Source organism: Sander lucioperca, chromosome 16 (genome assembly GCF_008315115.2).
Source record: "Sander lucioperca isolate FBNREF2018 chromosome 16, SLUC_FBN_1.2, whole genome shotgun sequence".
Classification (NCBI taxonomy): domain Eukaryota; kingdom Metazoa; phylum Chordata; class Actinopteri; order Perciformes; family Percidae; genus Sander; species Sander lucioperca.
Genome location: NC_050188.1, coordinates 14,752,478 through 14,778,449, shown reverse-complemented (window position 1 = coordinate 14,778,449; position 25,972 = coordinate 14,752,478). Strand labels below are relative to the sequence as shown.

The window sequence follows — 25,972 nt, the reverse complement described above, 5'->3', positions numbered from 1 at the left end:
GTGTTAAAACAATACTTTTAAAATGGTAAAAACGAAAACTGTCGGTGACAGTAAGAAACGGCATGTTTATTGCTAAGGTCATATGGACCGTGCTGGAAATAAGTATTTTACTTTAGCATGTTATCTTACGGATTACTATTTTATCGTCTTGATCCCGAAATCAATCAATCAGTCAATCAATATGGCCAAATTTAAATGATTTATTTAAAATGTAAAAACAAGAACTCATTTCCCCAGTCAGTTGCTGTTAAACAACAAAAAGGCACACCACTAGATAGCAGAAGGGTACTTCACAACAACATTGAACGCAGCATGAGCTTACGAGGTGCAATTGTACGCACCATTAAGTCCTGTCGGTGTTGTTTCTCCGACAACTCCGACGGTAGGCTAACGTTACCTGCTGTCAGGTGTAATGTAAGCTAGCATCATGTGCAGCGATGCTTCTGTTCCCCCTAACGTCCGTTTCGGAGCATCAGAGGGCAGCGCAGGCATTTAAGTGGCACCGAAATGAGGCACCGAAGTCCGTGTTGCTATTCGGTCCGGTAGATACCGGTCGCTTGGTACCATGTTGGCACCGGGTTTCGGTACCCAACCCTATGTATAAGTAAGATATACTGATATAAAAGGTGGCAGTCACATTAAATCACCAATGACAGAATACTGCTGATGGTCTGATCTCTGTGTGACCGTGAGGCTGCATTTCTGGCTCCAATCAGTGATGTCACAGCAGGTGTTTTCCATCAGCTGTGATTGGCAGAATACCTGCTGTGACATCACTGATTGGGGTGGGGCTAAAGCCCAATATACCTGGCGGTTTGAACCTGAAGAGCAACACAGCAATTCTGTGTCATTTAGTGTTGGAGTTTTGAAGGGGCTGGATCCGAATATTCCGAAATATTCGGTTTTCAACCTTTTCAAACAGGACATTTGAAATGTATCACGTCAGGGCGATAAAGCCCTTTGATCCAACAACTTACAATATTGTGCTGCTCTTCAAAACTAAAGAAACTGCATAATATCACAGTATCTCGATCGCAATGATCGCACGTGCTGACAAATGTTTTGTTGTTGTTGCACCACTGAATGAGAAACACTTTTGTAGCAGCAAATTTAAATGTAAATGTGGGTGATGATGTGTGACATTTAAACAACTTAAAATCATTGCTTCCGCTGTTTATTTTTTGTGGGGCATTCGATTTCAGAAACTCTCCAACAGCGGTCAAGCTAACTGAATAGCCGATCTTAAAGTTTGGGTTCAACTGAGTGACTGATTTTGGGGCATTTTAGGCCTTTATTTTTATAGGACAGCTGAAGACATGAAAGGGGAGAGAGAGGGGGAATGACATGCAGCAAAGGGCCGCAGGTCGGAGTCGAACCAGTGGCCGCTGCGTCGAGGAGTAAACCTCTACATATCTATAGACATGCAGCCCGTCCAGGTTTCTGTGTCGCTAGCGCTCATTAATGTAGATTCTTGCACCAATGTGTTATTTCTTCCAGCTCAATCGGGCGTCGAGATGGTTGAGTCTCAGAGGGGACGAGACAGCGGTGTCGCCGAGGAAACCAACGAGATCTCAGAAGGTAAGAACCGCGGCAAGGAAACCAGGTGAAGAGAGACGCTGAAACGGGAAATGATTGACGCGTCTTGTCTGCTGGGAGAGTCTCCTGTCGTCTGGTGTCAAGACTTTTTCTGTGTAAGAAGAGCAAGAGATTGTCTTTGAAATGCCATGTCAGGAAGACAACCTGTCATTCTAGAAGAACAACCGTGAAAGGGACGGGGGGTGGGGGGGGGAAGCAAGAAAAGTGTCCTGCAACCAAGATTGAGTTTTTAACCACAAATTGGAAAAGACTGAGCTGCACCACGCTCTCTCTTCTCGGCTCAGTTTTCCAGAATGCAGGCGGCTTTTTCTTTTTTAAGAAAAAGTTTCAAAAGGATTGCTCCAACACTGACACGTCGTGTTTTTTTTGGTTTTTTTTTTTTTTTTTTTTTTTTATATCCTGACCTTTTTCAGGCTGAGAGTTTGAGTGAAGGAAAAAAGAAAATGTTACACAAAAGCAGGTAAGTGGAAGCTGAAGAGGCCTCAGACTTTTTCTCCCAAACGTCTGATTTCACTCCCGGGGTGTGGAACGAGTTTAGTTGGCCCTGTAAATCAAAGACATTTTCCCCCACTAGTTCTGTGCGTCCTTTCGGAAACAAAGCCATTTCATGATGTTTTATGATTACTGTCCTCACTCATTTAAAGACGGAAGAACGAAGGAGCAAGCCGCACATGTAATGGTCCTGCATTCACACGGCAATTACCATCCAGTCTCATTCCCGAGTAAATTGGAGGGAAAGGAAATGAAACGAAAACGGAGAGCCTGCAACAATCGGGAAACGAATCGAGAGAAGAGTGTGGCAAACGAGCCTATTTTGATGTTGAAGGTGATTGTAAGTGCCCCGTGCTGCTGTGCACAATCAGACACTACAAGGGAATAAAACGGGAAACAAACGGGTAAGCCTAAAAGTCTGAACTGTGTCTCTCTTTCATACAGAAGCACTGGACTCTACTTTTATGTTACAGTCACGGTTTAGATTTATATCTCAACAAAATATCTCAAAGCATCACAAAAAGAATTTCAATGCTTGTTTTGTGTACCATAAAAGTGTTTTTTTTGTCATGTTGTGTGTGTTGTTAGTGTTGTAATGGTGTGCTGATGTACAGTGGTGCTCATAAGTGTATGAACCCATGCTAAAGTTGACTAAAAAGAGGAATAAAAAAATCAACTTTTGGAAATTGATCTTAATGCCTTAATTACAAAAATGAGGAAAAATCAAATCTTTAAGGACACCAAATACAGGACATTAAAATACAGGGGTCATAAGTCAGTACACCCCTATGTTAAATTCCCATAGAGGCAGGCAGATTTTTATTTCTAAAGGCCAGTTATTTCATGGATCCAGGATACTATGCATCCTGATAAAGTTCCCTTGGCCTTTGGAATTAAAATAGCCCCACATCATCACATACCCTTCACCATACCCCCACATCATCACATACCCTTCACCATACCCCCACATCATCACATACCCTTCACCATACCTAGAGATTGGCATGGTTTTATTTCAGAAAGCCTAATAGCCGGTTTGATTTGCACTGAGAGATGATTTTATGGAAAGTACCCCATGCCAATCTCTAGGTATGGTGAAGGGTATGTGATGATGTGGGGCTATTTTAATTCCAAAAGCCAAGGGAACTTTATCAGGATGCATAGTATCCTGGATCCATGAAATAACTGGCTTTTCAAAATAAAAGTCTGCCTGCCTCTATGGGAATTCAACATAAGGGTGTGTATACTTATGCCCCCTGTATTTTAAGGAAGAACATTTATCTATTTACGATATATTATTCATTCACAAAGAAAATTGGTGTCCTTAAAGGTTGGATTATACCAATTTATTTTAATTAAGGCATTAAGATCAATTTCCAAAAGATGATTTATTTTTATTCCTCTTTTTAGTCAACTTTAATATGGGTTCATAAACTTATGAGCACCACTGTATTCAAAGGTTTGTCCCATATTTTGTTCCCTTATGAATGAACAGAATATAGCCGTGGACAAAATATTGGAAACATTTCTGAATAGCAGCCATGCTCGTACTTTCATTTCTGTTTGCATCAAATCCGAAAAAGAATTCAAAAAAAACTTTTCGTTGGAACATGTGTGTTTACCTCGTCGTGTTCTTTTTGTTGTTGCCAGAAACCTGATGTTGTGCCGTGTTCCTTTGCAGCTTTTTGAAAATGTTTTTGTGTGAGTGGTGTTGTGTGTTTTGAAGCCTTGAAATGGAGGAATGGTGTTAATGACGGTGCAGATGGGACTTCTGGCAGACGTCTCAAACCCAAATTACAGCTTCTGCTCTGAAAATTGTCACAACAGGATACAAACTTGGCACAAATCTTTTTTGGCTGATCTAAATCTACTTAATTAGTGCGTCTCAATCAGCCCTGCCACGTTTAGTTTGTCCTTACCTGTCTGTAGTCATGTTTGTGTTGCAGCATGCTTAGATTTGTGTGTTTGTCTCTTAAATCAGAAGGTGAGAGAAAGGAAAAAATACTTAACATTTGCAGCAGAACTTGAGATTTCTCCTCTTCTTCGCCTCATCACTTAAAATGCAATAACAGCCTGACTCCTTTTTTTTATATTCTTCTCTCGGCAGCACCCGACTTCGCTAGGAGAGGTTTGGTGATTGGTATTTTCTTTCTCCTCCAGACAGCAGAAACTTTACAAACCTGTCAGGAATTTTCTCTGCCTCTAGCTGAAATTACTCTAGGTCTAACTTCACTCTGAAGTCCTAGGGGTCATATTAAACCCGTCTGAGGTTTTTATGCAATTACTGATTTTTCTCACGTGGTATCGAGCCGTGTAACCAACCGGTTCTCACTCCCAACTTGTGAAATAAGTAAGGTGAGGAAGTATAAGAGCACCAAATGTCCTGAACGCAGCATAAGCTTACGAGGAGCAATTGTACGCACCATTAAGTCCGTCTGTGTTTCTCCAACAACTCCGACAGTGTCTTGCAAAGAGCACAGCTTGTCTCCTCTGTGTCTTTAGCTGCAGACTGTTGGACTTTAGCGTCCGGGGGGGGGGTTTGTTTGTGCGATAGACTACAGACTCTGTGCTACATTTAACAGTTATTTATTAAACACTAAATATAAAATTTTGATATTATATAATTAATAAATTATATCTACGTATGTGGCTATCTGCCACATGGTGAGTAAATGTTTGTACCAAAATAGTTTTTTTTTTTTTTTTGTCTTCATTTTGGCGAAGGTGCAGCTACTTTCTTCTGTTCCTCTGCTGTCTGTATGTCGGAGCTTCACGGGGGCGGGCCGACACACACACACCCACACACAAACACCGGCGCACACACCAGACACCACGTCACTTCTGTTTCCTGATAGCTATCGTTTACCTCAGGCTAATTAATTAGCTAGTAAGTGGCGATTTTTGGCAGCCAGCCTTCCAAAAGATAGAACAATGAAATGAAATGTTAACTGATCATTAACCATTGACCGACGAGCAGGAAACAGAGTCTCAGTTCACCGTCCGGGAGGCTCTGACACATTTTCCGCACTCCGTGTCCGTTGACAGCTGTAGGCTTGTACCGGCTAATGTTCTGTGCAGTGTCGGACACATGCAGCCACTTTCCTGAAACCGCTTGCGAGACTGACACAAGCCCACAGCAGCCCGTGGCGTTTATGTCCGAGCCTCATATATCGCTCATATACATTTTTTTTTTGACAACGACGTAGTTAAGGCGGCAGGTGTGTGTTGCTCAGGCGGTCGCCTTAGCTGCAAAGTGCTGCGGGAAACCCTGGATGCATTCTGGGATAGGAGAAAAAAACACTTGGGTTGTTCACATTTCTTTAAACCAATCACAATGGTCTTGGGCGGTGCTAAGCTCCAAATGCAGAGACGGTGGCTCTGCTGAATAGTCTCAGGAAGGAACTTGTTTTGGTGGAACATTTGCACCCCACATAAGAAAACGCCACATACAATATTACATGAAGTTAACTGTTGACACAATACAGTAACGTGAGCTATTTAAATTAGCTGGATACATAATTAAACCTCATTGGCTCTTACCAGTGTATCTCCGTGTGTACTTCGTCCACAGCAATCCCACCAATCAGTCCCAAAACATCCCAGTTAGAGAGGAAATGACCTAAACATATTCTTTGTACATCTTTACAATCATTCCCCAAAAGAACCAAGCAGACCTGTCTTGTTGCACCATCCAAATATTCTTCTAAAATTGCTGTTTTCAGCGTGTAGCTCACTAGCTCGAAGTTTGTTGTTGTTTCCCGAAGAGAACAGAGTTTGAGAACGGCAACACACGGAGAGAGCGGAAGGGGAGGAGCAAAGCCTGACGGTGGCTGTCAGACTTTATCCTGGAAATGTATTTCCGTTGATCAGACTAGCTGTCACCAGGTCCATGAATGACCCTCGATAACTTCAGACACAAAACCCTTAAGAGATATTTTGGGATGCATGAACATTTTGAAAAGTAAACGCAGTATTCAGGTTTTATGATAGTGGTTTTTTTTTTGTTTTTTTTTCATGATTCACAATCAGAATATTGTTCTTTAGGATGTGTTTTGTAACTTAAATTAGTTAAACCCACTGACTGGGTAGCCTGGATGCCAGCCGAACTTAGCCCCGCCCACAACATTTGAGGTCGGGAAGTTCGGTCTGGACTCGATCCGTTGTGGAGCAACTATGCTCCAACCAGAGCTGTTCGGACCAATCAAATTGTCAGGGCGGGCTTTATACGATGATGGACAGATGATCAACAGAGCGCTTGGGTTGAATTCCGCCATCGCGTCTGTTCTAGAAGATATCGACAGCGCATTCATTGAAAAAGAGGAACAGAGAACCGCGATCAAGGCATTTGTCGATGTTTTTGCCGTCCTTCCTACGGGATTCAACAAAAGTTCAACATACGTCACATTCTCCGTTGCTCTGATTGGTTGTAGGTCTATCCGTTGCTCTGATTGGTTGGAGGTCTATCCAATTGAGTGCAGAGGCATTTTCTTTCCTGGTTCGGTTGAAACACGCCTCATAATCACAGCCCAGTGGAGCAGAATCAGACTCATATTCTGACTAGAATCTGAGTATGAAGAAGTCAGGCTACTTACTGGGTGCTATCCATTTCAAATGCTGCCATGCTTGGAAGGATTGTAGAGTTTTTTTCTAATGAAGATAGCCAATCAGGAACAAGTCCATTGGTGATGCATTTTTTGGAGCTTGTTTGCAGCGGCCTTGAAAAAAAGGAAAATATTTTTCAAATTCAATAGCTTGATGATTAAACGCACTGTAGAAAAAATGTAATTACAAACATTTCTGGTAATTTTATGCCTTCATGTGTACAGAAATAGGGGAATGTTATAATATAGGAGCCTTTTGAGGCGTGATAAATAAGCAGAATGGAGGACAGCTGCTTCTTTACGGATGTTCAAGAGTGATACTTAGAAATGAGACAGATCTGATGTCTGCCATTTCTCCGCCAGGGCACTTATGGCTCGACGGATGTTTTAAAGCGGGTGCTAGACTTCATCGGGCTGTGTTTGCACAAGGCAAGTCGAAGCAGAGAGAGCAGAGCGGAGGGAGGGAGGGAGGGAGGAGGCGCGCAGCGAGTCCAGAGGGATCCGATCCAAAACGGCGAGATAATTACAGCGAGGACTTCCATAAAAGTCCTTTTTCTGACTCATTACTGCTGCTCGGGTGTTGCAAGATTGCTACTCTCTGTCAGTCGTCTTCTGTTTTGTCTCTCTGGCATCCGTCACTTTGTGTCAGTCTTAAGTCTTAAAACTGTATAATTTACAAATGGTGATTATTACAAACGTACGCCAGAGCAGCATATGAAATATCTTTTCTGCAAAGGACGAAATAAACTGGCATCACTTCCACATCAAGTTGATTTTTTGGAAGTTTTACATTAATGTAGATGATTGAAGATCGAAGCGGGGGTTACAGGGGGGTCGGGGTTACAACCCCCCCTACAATAATCCAATCTGGGCTTTTTCTGAATTTTTCTTTTTTTTTTTTTAACGTTTTTGTCGCCTTTCTGGAGTTTTTTTTTCCAGAAGTTTTTGTTGCTTCTTTGGCGTTTTTGTCGCCTTTTTTTGAGGGTTATTTTCCCTAACGTTTTTCACGTTTTTTTTGACATTTGCCGCCTTTTGACTTTTTCAACAATTCTTTTTCGAAATTCTTTTTTTTTTCTACAATTTTAGTTTTTTTCCTTTTCTGAATACGTGCAGACGTGTCCCGGGACCTCCCTAGATATTTGGAAATCTCAACCCCTCCAATGTTGAACCCAAAGTTAGTTAGGTAAAAAGTTATGTAGAAGTTATTATTAGACATAAACGCGCGACTAACGTACAGTTATAAAGTTAATATTCATTGTCATTACGGCTGCCTCCTATAGTCAATTAAGAATTTCTTGAGTCGATTTGTTGCTGAATGACGTTTTTGGCAAAATGGCAATTTTTTTGGTAAACGTGAGACGTAAAGTGGTCCTTTAGCACGATTTCTTTATGGAGTGACTCAGTTTTACAGATGGTAAATAGATCTTAAGACCTTTCTAGTCTTAACGACCACTCGAGAGCTCAGATCTGTCGATGAAAACTACTAATCGATTAGTCGTCAAAATCACGTCCTCGCCTCCATCCTCTCCCGTCCCTCTCTCTCCCCCGCTCTCTGTCTCTCCCTCCCTCTCTCTCCCCCGCTCTCTCTCTCTCTCTCTCTCTCTCTCTCTCTCTCTCTCTCTCTCTCCTCGCCTCCATCCTCTCTCTCTCTCCCTTCCTCTCTCTCCTCCCTCTCTCTCCTCATCTCTATCCCCTTCTTGCCTCCATCCTCTCTCTCCCTCTCTCTCTTGCTCTCGCTCCCTCTCCGCTCTCGCTCTTGCTCTTGCTCTCTCTCGCTCTACTCTCCCTCCCTCCCTCTCTCGCTTTCCTCTCTCCCTCCCTCTCTCTCTCCTCTCTCTCCCTTCCTCCCTCCCTCTCTCCCTCCCTCTCTCTCCCTCGCCTCTCTCCCTCCCTCTCTCTCTCTCGCTCTCTCTCCCTCTCCTCTCTCTCTCTCTCTCTCTCTCCTGAAATTGTATATGACAACCAACTGAATATTACTTTCTAGCCCTTCCTCCTACGGTGGCCGAACCCAAAATGATCTCTTAGTATCTCCATCGTTTCCACGCAGCTGTTCTAGCCACTCCAATATTAACTTTGGTCTTGTTGCTTTGCCTGTCGCGTTGTTGTTTTAATTCTCTTTTTCGCTTCCCTGGTGAGTAATCTCCCCCTGGCATTCGTCACGGTGCCAATAGGTGTAAGAGGGTGAAATTCAGAGGTATGTCCCTCTTTGGCTGATGTATTTTAAAGATGGAGGAGCTACATGGCGGCCATCATTCGAGCGACTCGCTCGTATGTATTCTGAATGATTCTAAATGGCAGATTCTACGCTTAGGAGAAAACTTTGAATAGTTGGTGGAAGTAATGACACACGAATGAGCACATATTTGTGAAAAGAACAAAGGTTGTTTTTGCTAAGAATCAACTCAAAAAATTAAACCATGTAGTTTTAAGATTCCTGCACACAAAACTTGATGAAACTAGCCAACAATACATGGATTTCTTGGCAACGTCATCACTGCTTGCGCACGCAACCGGGTGGCAGAAAGAAGACGTGTTTCGTGTAGCTAGTAGAAGTAGCAGCATAGTGTAAGTCAAAATGCCAATGAGTTGTTGCGTGGTTAATTGTACAGACAGAGCCAGTGATGGGTGCCTGATGTTTAATACCTAGGGGAAGCATGGTTTTGCCAAAAACTGGCGGAGGTTATGGCTTCAAGCCATAAGAAGGGTAGATTGGGGTCATATGCAAGAGTTGGGCTCCCATTGGATCAATCAGAAAAGTTGCAGCTTGTTCAGTTGTTCAGCTAATATATACCTGTCAGGGCTGTAGTACTCGAGTCCGGACTCGAGACAAGTTTAGACTGCTAGCTAGCTAAAGCTACGCCGAGGTTTTGCTAACGTTAGCGCAACAGCGTTAGCCTAGCCTGCTAGGTAAATATTACGTCTGCCTTCGGAGTTCCTTATATCTGCGCCCACGTTGTCAACATAAGACCTGTGGCGTTAGTGCTCCTTTTGTACCATCATTTTATTGAATGAAACATTAAGCTTCGGTCCTACGAGATGGGTGGGTCTTTGTTACGTTACACTGGCTATAGTAAGCCTGTACGTGTGCTAGCGGACGTTAGCTAACATTGCCGAGACAGCGGCAGCAGAGTTTCGGCGAGCTAACCACGACAGTGTTGTCACCATCTCGAAATGGAGACACACATATTGTACCTTTTCCCGGAAATCCTGGCCATTATTTTAAGGCAAAAACCAACCATAGGGGTACATTTAGGGGTAACCCTGCTGCTAACGTTGGCTATTACATTAGCCTAAAAAAGCCTGTGATATATATGTATAGCCATACATATATATCACAGTAAAATTAAGCCAAACAGATCCAACTAAAATCACGTTTTATTTATATACAAACAATACAACCAATAAGGAAAGCTTCAATACTTAAGGTTGTTGCAGTAGCGGACCAGCTCACCAATCTGGCTTTCTGCCTCCGGTATGCACACGTACCCTGTAATGTTTGTAAACAGGAAACCTGTGTATATAACGGCCTACAAGTCCAGCTGAGATGATTAGACCATTAAACACACAGCTCTAAAACACTTTCTAAAATGGGAGGATTGTTCTTTACTTTTAATACTTCAAACTACATTTTCCTGATGATACTTGCATAGTTTTGTAACATTTTCAATGCAGGACTTTTACTGTAACAATGTGTTTACTGTTTGATACTAGTAGGCTACTTTTTACTGAAGTAAAGCAACTGAATACTACTTCCACCGCTGCATGAATTAGCAAAGCCAACCATTTTGGTCTTGATGCCGTCAGAGTCGTGGTTCCGTGTTCTTGTGCGGTTTAGTGTTTTGCTTCGTGATGTAACTGTTTGAACCTAGCTTATTTTAACAGTCATCTGTTCTGCTGTCTTCTTTATTTAGTCGTTTAATATGTTTTCCTTTCGGACTGCGTTGGCGGAAATAGTTGATAGGTTTGGTGTGTGTGTGTGTTAGTGTGTTTGTCTGTGTAAAGGTCACCTGCAACATTTCTAAAGTTCTCTAACTGGCTGCAGGCTAAAGGGGAGAGAGAAGCCAACAGCGATAAAAAGATTGGCTTTTTTATATGACTCTACCCTGCTTATTATTTGAACACACACACACACACACACACACACACACACACACACACACACACACATACACACAGACCCCCCTCAAGCTCTCTTTTTCTTTATCAGCTTTCTGCTTTTCTCTCATCACTTTTTCTTATTACTCTCTTCGATCTTTGGTCTTTTGACACAATTTTGTTTAATTTTTTTTTTTTTTTTTCCGTCTTCTGTTTCCTCCTTATTAAAACAGTTATGACATACTGTATGTATGACGGCAAAGCTCACATAGTGTGCGTGTGTGTGAGACCTGCTACATCTCTAAACTTCTCTAACTGGCCGCAGGCTAAAGGGGACAGATGGGGGAGAGAGGAGCCAACCAGCGTTAAAAAGAGTGGCTTTTTTATATGACTCCACCCTGCTTGTTATTTGAACACACACACACACACACACACACACACTCCTCAAGCTCTCTTTCTTCATCAGCTTTCTGCTTTTCTCTTGACTGCTATGTTTTCTTCTACTTCTCTCCATCACTTTTATCACTCTCTTCGATCTTTCGACACTATTTGGTTTCATTTTTCATTATTTCCTCCTTATTAAAACAGTTTTGACATATATGTATGACGCCAAAGCTCACATAATTTGTGTGTGTGTGTGTTTTGACTTTAGATAGACACGCTCCCTCGAAAATTTCCAATCTTCTCCTCCCTGTCTTCTTATTATCCACACCGGTCTTAAGTTCAATATCGAGAAACTCTGTGCTCTCAGGTTGTGAAGACAAACATTGATACTTTAATAAGATTATTTATCCATCAGTCTCGGCTTTAGAGGAAAAGCAGATCACGTTCCTGGAAGTTTAGGTGACAGTCGACGGTTCAGAACGTGAGTTTTGTTATCTATTGTTAGCCTCCGTCTTCATCTACATGCTATTATTGCGTTCATTTTGACAGCCGTAATTAGAACGTCTTAAACGCAAATTCCTTTTAATGGCACACATTTAATGCACCTGCGTCCTGTGATTTTAGGCTTCCGCTCACTCCGTGGTTTGGGGAAACCAGGAAGTGATGCAGAACCGATACACTCGGCCCGAGCCCCCAGGAACAGCGCCATGCTTTGATGCAACCGTGGGCTTAGCTGCCTTACCCACGGTGGAATTGTAACGTCTGACTCAGACAGACGTTTCCCATAGACTTTACATGGCGAAAGACACATCTATATTTCAGCGGATACTTTTTTTGGGGGATTACATCAACTTACCAGCCCGAACACGTAACCCTCCTGTTGTCCTCGGGTCAAATTTGACCCATTTTCAAAGTTTCTATATCAGACCATTTGGGTTTCTTTCAACCAAATTGCCCAAAAGTAACACGGAAGGTTCCATGAAACGCTCTTCACAAATAAAATAAGGATCAGTTTGCGACTGTTATTGAATTTTTTGGGTTTTATTTAATTTTATAGAATGATTCTGACTTCACGTCACTTTTTTCAAAAAATGTCGTCACTTTTTTCAAAAAATGTCGTCACTTTTTTCAAAAGAAATTGTCACTTTTAAAAAAACTTTCGTCACTTTTTTCAAAAAATGTCGTCACTTTTTCCCGATGTTTTTCCTAATGTTTTTGTCACTTTTTTTCGACTTTTTGGTCACTTTTTTCAAAATTACAAGTTATTGTCGTTCTTTCTGCACCCTTTTTAGTAAAATTAAGGATCAGTTTGCGACTGTTAATGAATTTTTTGGGTTTTATTTAATTTTATAGAATGATTCTGACTTCACGTCACTTTTCTCAAAAAATTCGTCACTTTTTTCAAAAACTTTCGTCACTTTTTTCAAAAAATGTCGTCACTTTTTCCTGATGTTTTTGTCACTTTTTTTCCGACTTTTTGGTCACTTTTTTCAAAAGAATTTTTTCACGAATTACAAGTTATTGTCCTTTCTGCACTTTTTTTTTTTTTTTTAACGTTTTTTGTCACTTCTTTCTGCTATACAATTCAATAACACATCCAGATTCAATGGAAGTAGTGAACTGATCATTTATTTTACTTGTATGGAACCATCCACGTTATGTTTTTGGACAATTTGGTTGAAAGAAACCCAAATTTCTGATATAGAAACGTTTTGAAAATGGGTCAAATTTGACCCGACAACAACAGGAGGGTTAAAGATGAACTGAACTGGAATTTGCGTAAAGGTGATATAACAGATGTATTTTATTTCTTCTCATTGGTACAATGATTAAAATGGCTGAATTTGTTAAAAGGGATAAAATGGTACATTGAAAGTGTTGTTGTTGTTACACGGGCGCCGCCATGTTGGAATTCCACAATCGGCTACGTCACTGGCATGGTAAGCAGCCATGGGATGTAAACAGTCTGAGGCTAACGGACATGGCTGAGGAAACGGAAACCAACAGGTCTAGGGGGGGTCATACTGCATTGCCCCTGGCTGCAGTAATGAATTGTATAGGGCTAAGGCAGCTGGGGTTACGATACATTTCCACAGGCTACCTTTGACAAGGAAACCAGTCCTCAACTCATGGCTAGCTGCCTTAAAACTGGCTAGCCCTCCGACAGCCCCTAGATTTCGAGTCTGTAACGAGCATTTTTTAGCGACAGACTATTTAGAGAGCTGTAATATTGATTCAACAGGGTCACTGGTGAGGGTTAAGTCCAACAGACTGAAACCTGAGGCCATTCCGTCAATGATCGATTTTTCAGGCTACAGTACAGGGCAGACTGATAGACCAACGGCAAGACACTAACACCGATGCTATCTGCCGCAGAGACAGGGCGCTGAAACGCTCACATCAGGCAGAGGACAGAGAGGTATGTTTAGCTGTTATCCAGCATGCTAGCAAGTCTACTAGGCAAAGGGCTGGATGTAACGTTGTTGTGACATACACAAAACACGTACATTTTCACTTACACGCACAAATAAAGGCTGACGTGTAGGCTTTATAACGTTCAACAAAACTGAGACTGACACACTGGGCATTCATTGAAATTGAGTCACAAAACCAAGCTAGATACCAAACGATCCAAGCACTTATGTCAAACTCCACAAGCTAGCGCTCCAACCATAGACTGTATAAATAAACCATGACTCCGATGATATCACAGATCAATGATAATGCGTTTCTAGCTGCTAACTAAACCACAGCGGGTCTGTAAACAGAATCCAATGTCCCTTTCTACTCACCCTGAAGCTAGCTGATGTCTCAGGGCACATTGTTGATGCAGAGGGAGTTCAACTCACAGAAAAAGCTGCTAGTTCCATAATAAGAGGTATCTGTGCAGGATCCATTTGTGCAATATCCATCAACGACCACAAGGAAAAAATCTGCCAACTCTGCACTAGCCTAAAGTAAACGGCAAAACTCGTGAATCCTCCGTGCATCCGTCAACCTGGGGTGACTCTCCTACGTGCAGCAAACTTTTTTTTTTTTTTTAAACTTTATTTATTTTGGTTTTAACATTTTGCGTGCAGCTAACTTAACAAGCGATCCCATTGGATGAATTCGTCCAATCACATTTTCCATTTATCTGCCTCAATTTTCTGAAACGCACAGCACCTTTTCTATTTTCTCTAAATGTACACGATATATAAGCAGTCTCTATTCCCTAAAATGCATAATGTGCTTGGATACAATAAATGAGAGTGCATGACAGGTAAATGGTCCAGGTTGACCTCTCTGCAACAGATTCAGTTGCAGTGTCCGGCAGCGCCCACACACACACCAGTCACTTCCCCCCAAACGATCCGAAGGTGGAGCCTGAAACAGATTGTCCTCCATGTGGTGGTAGTCAGACACTACAGGCCTGTCCCTCACAGGCTCAAATGTGTAACCCATGCCATTAAAATTACTCATTTTCATGTGTATTTAATATGCTGCACTGTAGCCTATATCCCTTTGCAGGTCCTACCATGCCAGTGACGTCATCGAAATTGTCAGCGTTCTAATACTAACAAACGTAATTTTTGTGTTGCTTAAAAAAACCTATATTGATTTTTTTTTTAATTACAATTTTTAGTGTAATTTATTTTTATTTGTCATAACCAACACGTTATCAACGTTTATTCTTTCAGTTCAGTTCATCTTTAATACTTTCCACCACTGGGATCTTTTAGGATTTTTGATATTTTATAGAGGAGACTTTTTGTGAGTAATAAACATTTGTCAGAGTTTCTGTTGCAATTTGTGGGCGATTGTGGGACCTTCATTAGTAATGAAGATACAGGAGACAGTTACCTTTTGAGGGATTTTGAAGAATATTCCCGACCGTATTTGTCATTGTCATTTGGATTGTTGCAATGATAACATTTGTCCGCTCCCATGTTGAGAGCATTAAAAACTTGAAAAATATCCCCTTTTTGAAGTACACTTAGAACAGATATCAAAATGTGCGGTTAATCGTAAGTCAACTATGGACAGTCGTGCGATTAATCGCGCTGAAATGTTTGAAAATAATTTCTTTTTTTCTATTTTCTCTGTGCAGATAGACATTCTCCTTCTGGAGGTTTTATAGAGAATATAACAAGCAGGTCAAATGTGTGATGAAAGTATTGGAACGTTTTTCAAATAAAGTATTAACTTCAATTTGGCACACTTCCCTTCAAAGACGTGTTTTAGATGTAGGTTCTTATGATGAGGCTATCTGCTGTCCTTATTTTCTCCCTCTATTCCTTCCTCCTCTTCCTTTCTCTTTTTAATTTTCACTTCCAGCCCTGTCTCAGCACCGTTTTCTCGCCTCCCAGCTCTCTCTCTCTGTCTCTCTCTCTTTCTGTCTGTCTGTCTCTCGCTCTCTCTCTCTCTCTCTCGCTCTCTCTCTCTCTGTCTGTCTGTCTGTCTGTTTGTCTGTCTGTCTGTCTCTCTCTCAATCTCTTTGTCAGTCTGTCTCTCTCGCTCTCTCTCTATCTCGCTCTCGCTCTGCTCTGTCTCTCTCTTTTTCTCTCTCTTTCTCTCTCTCTCTGTCTCTCTAATTTTCACTTCAAGCCCTGTTTCAGCACCATTTCCTCGCTTCCCAGCTCTCTCTCTCTCTCTCTCCTCTCTCTCTCCTCTCTCTCTCTTTCTCTCTCTCTCTGTGTCTCTCTCTCTCTCCCTCTCTTTCTCTCTCTCTGTGTCTCTCTCTCTCTCCCTCTCTCTGTCGCTCTCGCTCTCGCTCTCGCTCTCTCTCTCTCTCTCCCCCTCTCTCTCCCCCTCTCTCTCTCTCTGTCTCTCTCCTCCTTCTCACAGCTTGGCCTCTCTTAGTCAGCTTCTCCGTTCTCATAACTGACAGTCGGCTCCCTGCCCACACTTGCTGAAATACCACAGCTACAGCCTCACTGATCAGACCTTCAACAGCTGCCTGCATGGCTGTCAGTCTGAAGACTCGGCTTCTCCGCCGTCTGCTGGCGTTGTTGTTGTTGTTGTTGTTGTTGTTGTTGTTGTGTGTGTCTGTTGTTCTGCACTCATATCTCTAGGGCTGTGCAATTAATCTAAACTAATCGCAATTACGGCTGCTATCACAAAAAACGAGAAATCGAGAAAAACAATTATTTTTGCACATTACGTTTTAAGGTTAAGGTTATAATACCTTTTTACATCGCAGCTTTTCTGTGGCGTTTGCATCTCCCCCGTCTTCCTGCTCATTCGACTATTTGTCTGTCTAACTCTCTTGCTGTCTGTCCTCCACTGTGTGATGGATGGGGAGTCTAATCTGACATGAGAGCACTGTAACTCATCTTATCGCTTGCCTCGCTCTCAGTGCACCCAGGTAGCATCTGCAGGTGTCCCTACAGGTCGGCTCATACTCCTGTCTGTATCTGTCTGTCTATCTGTATCTGCCGGTCTTTAAAAATGTGCATTGATCGTTTTCAGGATTTTACTTTGTGTCACATGTCAGGGCATTGTTCGGGCTGCAGCCCAAAGCTGTGTTTTATTTAATGTTTGTGGAACTGGATACATTTGAAGGAGTTTTGTATTTAGAAATATACACCAAATCCCAGTGACGTTGCTTCCGGGTAGCCAAATGGCTGTTAATTTGAATTGCGGAGATATGTGAAATCCAAAACGTTATTCATTTCTGATTTCATTTTAAACTGTAATGTTTAAAGATATATATATATATATATATATATATATAGCTAAACACAGAGGTGTCGACCTATCTGACGTCTTTGCTGTGCTTATTTTCTAAAAAGAAATCTAATCCAGTGAGGATATGACTTTATCTTGCAGTTCCACTCTGTCACGTGTCAGGGCATCGTTCTGGCTGCGGAGCGGCAGGCAGGTGTGGGCTTGCTTGTAGCTATATGAACATACTGAGCTTTGTCTCGTTATTATATCACTCTTATATCTTACACCATTGGAATCCAAATCATTCAAATGGAACTGCTTAACGATCCAACTGAATTAGCACATACACCGTTTGTGTTTCTGTCAACCAGTCAGCCTGGGTTACATCACTGTCTTGTTTTGCTTCAGTCTACTCACCTGTGCTCCGAGTTGACACTGGAAAGTATGCGTGTGTGTTCTTACATACCTGAACCTGCAGAATGTGGAGCGAATGTCCTCATAAGGATGTGAAATGGAGGTTAGCTGAAGGTGAAAGGTGAAAACACACTGGGCCCTATTTTAACGATCTGAGCGCACGGCGTGAAGCGCCTGGCGCAGGTGCGTTCAGGGCGTGTACGAATTCACTTTTGCTAGTTTGACGGCGGATAAAAGGTGACATAATTTATAAATGTCAGACTGACTGACTGAATGTGATGTGCGTTCTTCTGAGATAACAAATAGTTTTTAGAAATGCCCATTTATTTTGTTATTTGTATCTAATTTTGTATCTTATACAGTAAGTAAGTGTTATACTTTCATAGTGTTATACTTTAAAGTTTTTGTCCTAATTAGGCCTCTACAGGCTTGCGCCAAACTAGAGTGTGGATCAGGCCACATTTTTCTCAGTTAAATTTCTCGTTTTTTTTTCTCATACTAATGACACATGTACGTTTGTTTGTGTGGAAAGCTTTTTTATTATTATTTATTAAGAATGTAGGAAGGCATTCGGAAATGTCAACAGATGAGCGCATCAGCGCACACGAGGCAACAAGCGCACGTAAACGGTTCGGCTATCCGTCCTCAACTCCAAACAAGCAATTTTGTTGTGCTAGTACATTGACAATCACAGTATGTTGTTTATAAAATTGAGAATTATTACAGGGGAGTGTTTAACAGCACATAAAGTAAGTTTGGATTTTCTAATAGGAATCAGATCTCAAGACTATTGAGCCACTCTTGCATGAAAGGAGACAAAAAGTTAGCAGTTGTGTATTTTCATATTGAACTATAACATCTTGCCAGAAGCCAAAGTAGGAAGTCAAGTGAGCGACAACATCTGCGTAGGGAGGAGGTTGCTGCTGAGTGGATGTCCATGTCTTTTTGTTTTTGTTAAAGAAGGAAAATAATATCGCAAAACTTCAATACTGTCGGATCACAATACTTCTAGGATCGCAATGAACGGGAATCGCTACACGAATCGAATCGGCGCCCACGTATCGGGAAAGAATCGAATCCGGACAAAAGCATATCGTCCCAGCCGTAATGCGAATGTTATTCCCTCTAATGGACTGGAGTTTAAAGCGTGTACTGACGGGAATCGTTTCAATCGTCTCCAAGCAACCTGCAGATTAAACTCCAATTGTAAGGAGAGACTCTAAATGTCCAAGTTGTAATATCAAAAGGTTTCTTCAGTTTGACAAGCAGCGTTTTGGTCAGGGACAAAGTGGACTTGTGACCTTTAAAATTGTGTGTGTGTCTGTCTCTGTGTGTGTGTGTGTGTGTGTGTGTGTGTGTGTGTAGGACTGACACGACCCATTTATTCTAAAGGTCTAATCCGTAGTCCATTTGCTCGGGCCACAATAATTAGACCATGTCAGCGGCGGACAGGCAGGAATAATAGAATCACAGCTTGGACCTCATGTTCCACTCATCGGGGGGGTGGGAGGTTTGAGAGTTTGAAAGAAAAGAACAAAGAGCAGCATGTGTGTGACAAGAAAGTAAGTCACAGTTAATGTATGCTTCCCCACAAGTGGAAGTGTACTTTTCTAGCCTGTATTTATCCAGATGTAGTTTGCTGTGCAATAGTTTTCAGGATGACACGTCTCTTACATTCCTGTTTTGTTTTTTTATCACTGCACTTTCATACTGGCTGGGCTGAATTTCCATAAAAATGTGAAAGTATGAAAGCGTTTTTCAAACCTGCGTGTCGTGCGTTCTCGTGGTCTTTGAATGTTGATCCGAGTGATTTAGATGTAAGACATTTATTGCTAAGAACCAGAGACATGAGACGATTTATATATAAAAAAAAAAAAGGAAAAGTATCCAGACGCGGCAGTTAAATTTTTAATGCAAGCTTTTTTTTGCCAAGGACCTTCTTAGGTATCCATAAAAGCCTCCGTACATTAGCATTGCACTGATCAGGCTTTTTGGATGCTTTTCCTGTCATTAATTGATTTTCCGGTCCTATAATCAAACCTGGGCTTTTTCCGAAGCTTTTTTTTTTTACGTTTTTGTCTCGTTTTCAATGCTTTTGTCACTGTTTTAAACGTTTGTTGTTGCTTATTTTCGAGTTTTGGCTGCCTTTTTCAAAATAAAATTTGCCAATTTTTTTGGGACGTTTTTTTGGGGCTTTTTGGACAATTTATTTCAACGTTTTTGTCGCCTTTCTGGAGGATTTTATTAAAGTTTTTGTTGCTTCTTTCCGAGTTTTTGTCGCCTTTTTCGTGGCGTGTTTTTTTAAAATTTTGTTTTGGTTTTTCTCAACAATTTTTTCAATGTTTTTGTCGCTTTTTTAAATACATGCATACATGTCCCGGGACCTTCCAAGATAGTTGGAGATCTCAATGTGGAACCCTAAGTTAAGCCCTTGTGTTATAAGGTAGCTTTGGATACCTAAAATAACTACCTAAAACATAAATGTAATTCAGACATTTTTCAATCAAGGGTTTACTTTTACTTGAGTAGATTTTTATACTGGTAATTTTATTTTTACTTAAAGGTGCCCTGCCACACAAAACCGTTTTTACTTGTATTTTTTGAAATATGTTCGGTCCATATGTGTTTGTGATATGTGGTGAATGTGAAAATTAACGGCTACCTCCTCTGTCAGCTCTAGCCACTGAAAAGAAATAAGCGGAGAAATCAGGCCAATTCCAAAAGCTGGTTAGTCTGATGTGGTGTTGCCGGAGCTCATTACTATTCATGAGCTCGCCCAGTTGCGCTGGGTAAAAGATGCTGATAGCCAGGCTCTCATTGGCTAGCTGTTAGCCAGTCAGAGTCAAACAGCTTAGCTCGTTGAATATTAATAAGAACTGGCACAAACCGAGCTGAGTCTTCCTGCAGGCTTTCTATACCGCGCTAGAATGGCTCGAAACAAGGTAACCAAGGCATTTTTTCCACAAAAAATGTTACAGAGTCCATGGTAGAACTTCAGACATTACCACAAAGTCATGAAATACGCGTGGCAGGGCACCTTTAAGTATGTTTGTCAAAATAATACTACTTTTACTTATATTTAAGTAAAATATTGTTGTACTCTTTCCATCTCTGATTATTACATAATGAAGTGAAAATGGATGACGTTTTATTACACAATGCGTTGGTACAAGCATCTTCAGTGAGGCAGTTGCTATGAAACGTGAGCGTTATGAAACACAAAGTTGTGGCAAGTTTCTTTTAGATGATTCGTCTGCTTTTTTCTTCTCGTTCACTTGGACAGTCAATGTCTCTGTAGCGAGGATGTATCTACGCCGAGACTGTCAGTGTGGAAGGAAAAGCCAGGCTTGGGTACACTTGTCAGCACAAACATTGTGTCAGCTGTGGCGACGTGCAGCAGAACGGGGGACAGTCGAGACGTGGATTTGCACTGCTGCATATGTCAATACTTGGATCGTTGATGTGGATTTGTTCATGTTTTTTTTTTTTTGTGTGTGTACACAATGTGGTGCTGTACACATGGCGGGAGGACACAGAATGTATTTAGTTTGCTGTTTCAGCCAAATGTTGATTTATAGACAGCGGCAGATATTTGTTTGTTGTGGAAGTCTGTCATATAGTCAAGTCAATTTATTTATAGAGCCATTTAAAAACAACCTAAGCTGAACAAAGTGCTGTACAAAGTTATATTATGTTATAAAAATCAATGGAAGATGATAAAAACATAGACACTATGAACATGATACAAACAACACACTTTAGTACAAATGTCCCTAAACTGAGTCGAACGCCAAAGAAGTTTTAAGACAAGACTTAAAGCTACAGGGCGTAGTTTCTGTCTCCCCCATGAGGAATTCTAAGCAATGACAACAAAACGGTCAGCGCGTCCACATGATACAAGCCTTCCGTGATCGCGCACGCGCCCCCAGCCCTCCTCCACACAGCTGCTAGTAGCCAAGGAGGACACGGAGGATAAAAAAAAACATGATGGACTCTTCAGAGTTTCTGCGCGGGAAAGTCACTGGACGAGACAATCTTCTGAACATAGTCATACTGAGAAATACAGAGAGAGTTGTGTGGAGCTGATAGTCTTAATTAGCTTTGTAGCAACTCATTTGGCAATGGCTTGAATGTAAAGGACGTTCAAAAGTTACGCGCTAAAGCTTTAACGATCTCGGCACTAGAGGAGGACCTAATATGAATGGGAAGTTTATTCCACAGTGTCGGGGCCACAACTCAGAAGGCACGATCACCAGTTGTTTTCATCCAAAACTGTAGAATGGCTAAAAGGAACTGATTAGACGATCTAAGGATCCTGGAGGAGTGATGTAGGGTAAAGAGATCAGCAATGTATAAAGGGGACAATCTATGTAATGCCTTAAAAACAAGCAACAATACCTTAAAATCGATTCTACGTTTGACTAGTAACCAGTGAAGACAAGCCAATATCGGGGAAATATGGTCCCTCCTTCTGGTACCAGTCAACAATCTAGCAGCCGCATTCTGAACAAGCTGCAGACGTGGTCAAGATGATTGGCAAATCCCAGAATACAAGGAATTGCAGTAGTCAACACGAGACGAAATTAGTGTGAATAACAGTCTCCAAGTCCTTACGAGAGAGGATTTTAGTTTAGCGATAGTCCTAAACTAAACAGAACAAATTTGTTTGTCAAATTTTAATGCTGGGTCAAATATGACACTTGCATTTCTAGCAAAAGGGTGCACACTTGAGGACAAAGTCCCCAAATTTTTCAAAAGTTCGTCAATTGAATTAGGGGAGCCATATAGAGATAAGATGGCTTAGTTGTGTGATTTGTATGCAGAAGTTTTTTCATGGTTTAACAAATGGGTTTCTTTCTCAAATGCAAACAGGATATTTAAATTTTCTTTATTTAACCAGGTAGGCTGTTGAGAACAGGTTCTCATTTGCAACAGCGACCTGGCCAAGAAAAGCGTAGGCGTGCAAGACAACAAATAGTTTCACATTCAGTACAGTACAAGAATACAGAATACAAAATGCTTCATAAAGTGCAGAATAAGTGGGCATTACAAATGCTGGCAAATTAGCATATTAGAGGTGGGAATCACCAGAGGCCTCACGATACGATATCATCACGATACTTATGTCACGATACGATATTATTGCGATTTTCATCCATCTTCGTCCGCTTATCCGGTCTCGGGTCGCGGGGGTAGCAGCTCCAGCAGGGGACCCCAAACTTCCCTTTCCCGAGCCACATTAACCAGCTCCGACTGGGGGATCCCGAGGCGTTCCCAGGCCAGGTTGGAGATATAATCCCTCCACCTAGTCCTGGGTCTTCCCCGAGACCTCCTCCCAGCTGGACGTGCCTGGAACACCTCCCTAGGGAGGCGCCCAGGGGGCATCCTTACCAGATGCCCAAACCACCTCAACTGGCTCCTTTCGACGCAAAGGAGCAGCGGCTCTACTCCGAGCTCCTCACGGATGACTGAGCTTCTCACCCTATCTCTAAGGGAGACACCAGCCACCCTCCTGAGGAAACCCATTTCGGCCGCTTGTACCCTGGATCTCGTTCTTTCGGTCATGACCCAACCTTCATGACCATAGGTGAGGGTAGGAACGAAAACTGACCGGTAGATCGAGAGCTTTGCCTTCTGGCTCAGCTCTCTTTTCGTCACAACGGTACGATAAATTGAGTGTAATACCGCACCCGCTGCGCCAATTCTCCGACCAATCTCCCGCTCCATTGTTCCCTCACTCGCGAACAAGACTCCAAGGTACTTGAACTCCTTCACTTGGGGTAAGGACTCATTCCCTACCTGGAGAAGGCACTCCGTCGGTTTCCTGCTGAGAACCATGGCCTCCGATTTAGAGGTGCTGATCCTCATCCCAGCCGCTTCACACTCGGCTGTGAACCGATCCAGTGAGTGCTGAAGGTCACAGGCCGATGATGCCATCAGGACCACATCATCTGCAAAAAGCAGCGATGAGATCCCCAGCCCACCGAACTGCAACCCCTCTCCACCCCGACTACGCCTCGATATCCTGTCCATAAATACTACAAACAGGATTGGTGACAAAGCGCAGCTCTGGCGGAGGCCAACTCTCCCCTGAAATGAGTCCGACTTACTGCCGAGAACCTGGACACAGCTCTCGCTTTGGTTGTACAGAGATTGGATGGCCCTGAGAAGGGGCCCCCTCACCCCATACTCCCGCAGCACCTCCCACAGTATCTCCCGGGGACCCGGTCATAGGCCTTCTCCAGATCCACAAAGCACATGTAGACCGGTTGGGCATACTCCCAAGCTCCCTCTAGGATCCTTGCGAGAGTAAAGATCTGGTCCGTTGTTCCACGACCAGGACGGAATCCGCATTGTTCCTCTTCAATCTGAGGTTCGACTATCGACCGAACCCTCCTTTCCAGCACCTTGGAGAAGACTTTACCAGGGAGGCTGAGAAGTGTGATACCCCTATAATTGGCACACACCCTCTGGTCCCCCTTTTTGAAAAGGGGAACCACCACCCCGGTCTGCCACTCCTTAGGCACCGTCCCAGACTTCCACGCAATGTTGAAGAGGCGTGTCAACCAAGACAACCCCTCCACACCCAGAGCTTTAAGCATTTCTGGACGGATCTCATCAATCCCTGGGGCTTTGCCACTGTGGAGTTGTTTAACTACCTCAGCAACTTCCACCAGGGAAATTGACGACAATCCCCCATCATCCTCCAGCTCTGCCTCTACCATAGAGGGCGTATTAGTCGGATTTAGGAGTTCCTCAAAGTGCTCCTTCCACCGCCCTATTACCTCCTCAGTTGAGGTCAACAGCGTCCCATCCTTACTGTACACAGCTTGGATGGTTCCCCGCTTCCCCCTCCTGAGGTGGCGAACGGTTTTCCAGAAGCACCTTGGTGTCGACCGAAAGTCCTTTTCCATGTCTTCTCCGAACTTCTCCCACACCCGCTGCTTTGCCTCTTTCACGGCAGAGGCTGCAGCCCTTCGGGCCCTTCGGTACCTTCGGTACCTTGCCACTGCCTCTGGAGTCCTCTGGGATAACATATCCCGGAAAGACTCCTTCTTCAGTCGGACGGCTTCCCTGACCACCAGTGTCCACCACGGTGTTTGTGGGTTACCGCCCCTTGAGGCACCTAAGACCCTAAGACCACAGCTCCTCGCCGCAGCTTCAGCAATGGAAACTTTGAACATTGTCCACTCGGGTTCAATGCCCCCAGTCTCCACAGGGATGCACGAAAAGCTCCGCCGGAGGTGTGAGTTGAAAGTCTGTCGGACAGGGGCCTCCTCCAGACGTTCCCAATTTACCCGCACTACCCGTTTGGGCTTACCAGGTCTGTCCAGAGTCTTCCCCCACCCCCTGGCCCAACTCACCACCAGATGGTGATCGGTTGACAGCTCTGCCCCTCTCTTCACCCGAGTGTTCAAAACATACGGCCTCAGATGAAACGATTATAAAATCGATCATTGACCTTTGGCCTAGGGTGCTCTGGTACCAAGTACACTTATGAGCATCCCTATGTTCGAACATGGTGTTCGTTATAGACAATCCATGACTAGCACAGAAGTCCAACAACAAACACCCACTCTGGTTTAGATCAGGGAGGCCGTTCCTCCCAATCACGCCTCTCCATGTGTCTCCATCATTGCCCACGTGTGCGTTGAAGTCCCCCAGCAGAACTATGGAGTCCCCCACTGGAGCCCCATACAGGACTCCACTCAAGGTCTCCAAGAAGACCGAATACTCCGAACTCTTGTTTGGTGCATATGCACAAACAACAGTCAGAGTTTTCCCCCCCACAACCCGCAGGCGTTGGGAGGCGACCCTCTCGTCCACCGGGGTAAACTCCAACGTAGCGGCGCTCAGCCGGGGGCTTTTTCGGGCTGTGCCCGGCCGGGCTCCGTGGCAAACCCGGCCACCAGACGCTCGCAACATATCGCAATATTCTGCGATTATATTGCAATTTGTTACCTGTTTTTCTAACTTCAAATATTTCCCAATTTCAGATTACGTCCCCGAAAGGGAACTTTGTCAGCATCTGTTTCATCAAAAAAGATACATTTCTCTGTTTGCTAATCTCACTTTAAGTTTGTTGCACATATATAATAAAAGATCGATACTTGGCATCCGTGCATCGATTCTCTCTTCCCCCCCCCCAAGGATATGCGGGGCTAGATATTGTAGGTTTAGATAAGAGGACGGAAAACGCTCCGGTGCGTCGTATTAGAGGGGATGAATAAATGATCCTATACCCCCCCTGTGGTTTTGGAGGTCTGGTTGCTCTCATTGTTGGTCTCAACAGGTTTCATACATTGGATGGTTGGACAAATATGAACTTTGGTTTTCAGGTATATGAACGAATGTATGGACTACGTATGTCATTATTTTTCTTTGTTTCGTATTTTTTTGCTTCTTTCGTTCGTTCGTTCCAGCCTATAAATGCCATGAATCATATCAGAAACTGCGTGTTATCTCCGTTTTCCCTCTTTTTTTACATCCTCCATCTGCTGTCTCCGTCCTGGGAATGCCATCCAGTGTGTCTGTCAGCGGCTGTAATCGTTTTCTCCTTTTTTCTCTTGGTTTGTTTCCGTGCTGTAAATATCCGGTCGACGTGTCGTTCCCTCGGGGGTTTTTTTGCAGAGCTAAACTGTCACGCTGTCGTTTTGTTCCAGAAAACACACACTTTCTATTTCACACTTTCTCTTTCACTTTTGGTTCTATACGCTCATTTTTTCCCCATGGTTTCCTCT

At 42.9% G+C, this 25,972-nt stretch overlaps 1 protein-coding gene across 1 annotated transcript in view; it reads left to right on the top strand.

The window, feature by feature from the left end:
- The window catches only part of LOC116059779 (collagen alpha-1(XIV) chain-like), a 252,849-nt gene that overhangs the window by 28,666 nt on the left and 198,211 nt on the right, over nucleotides 1-25,972 (top strand). The window contains exon 6 of the mRNA XM_035993029.1: nucleotides 1,498-1,578. Coding sequence (XP_035848922.1) covers nucleotides 1,498-1,578 — 81 coding nt within the window. The remainder of the gene's footprint in view (nucleotides 1-1,497; nucleotides 1,579-25,972) is intronic.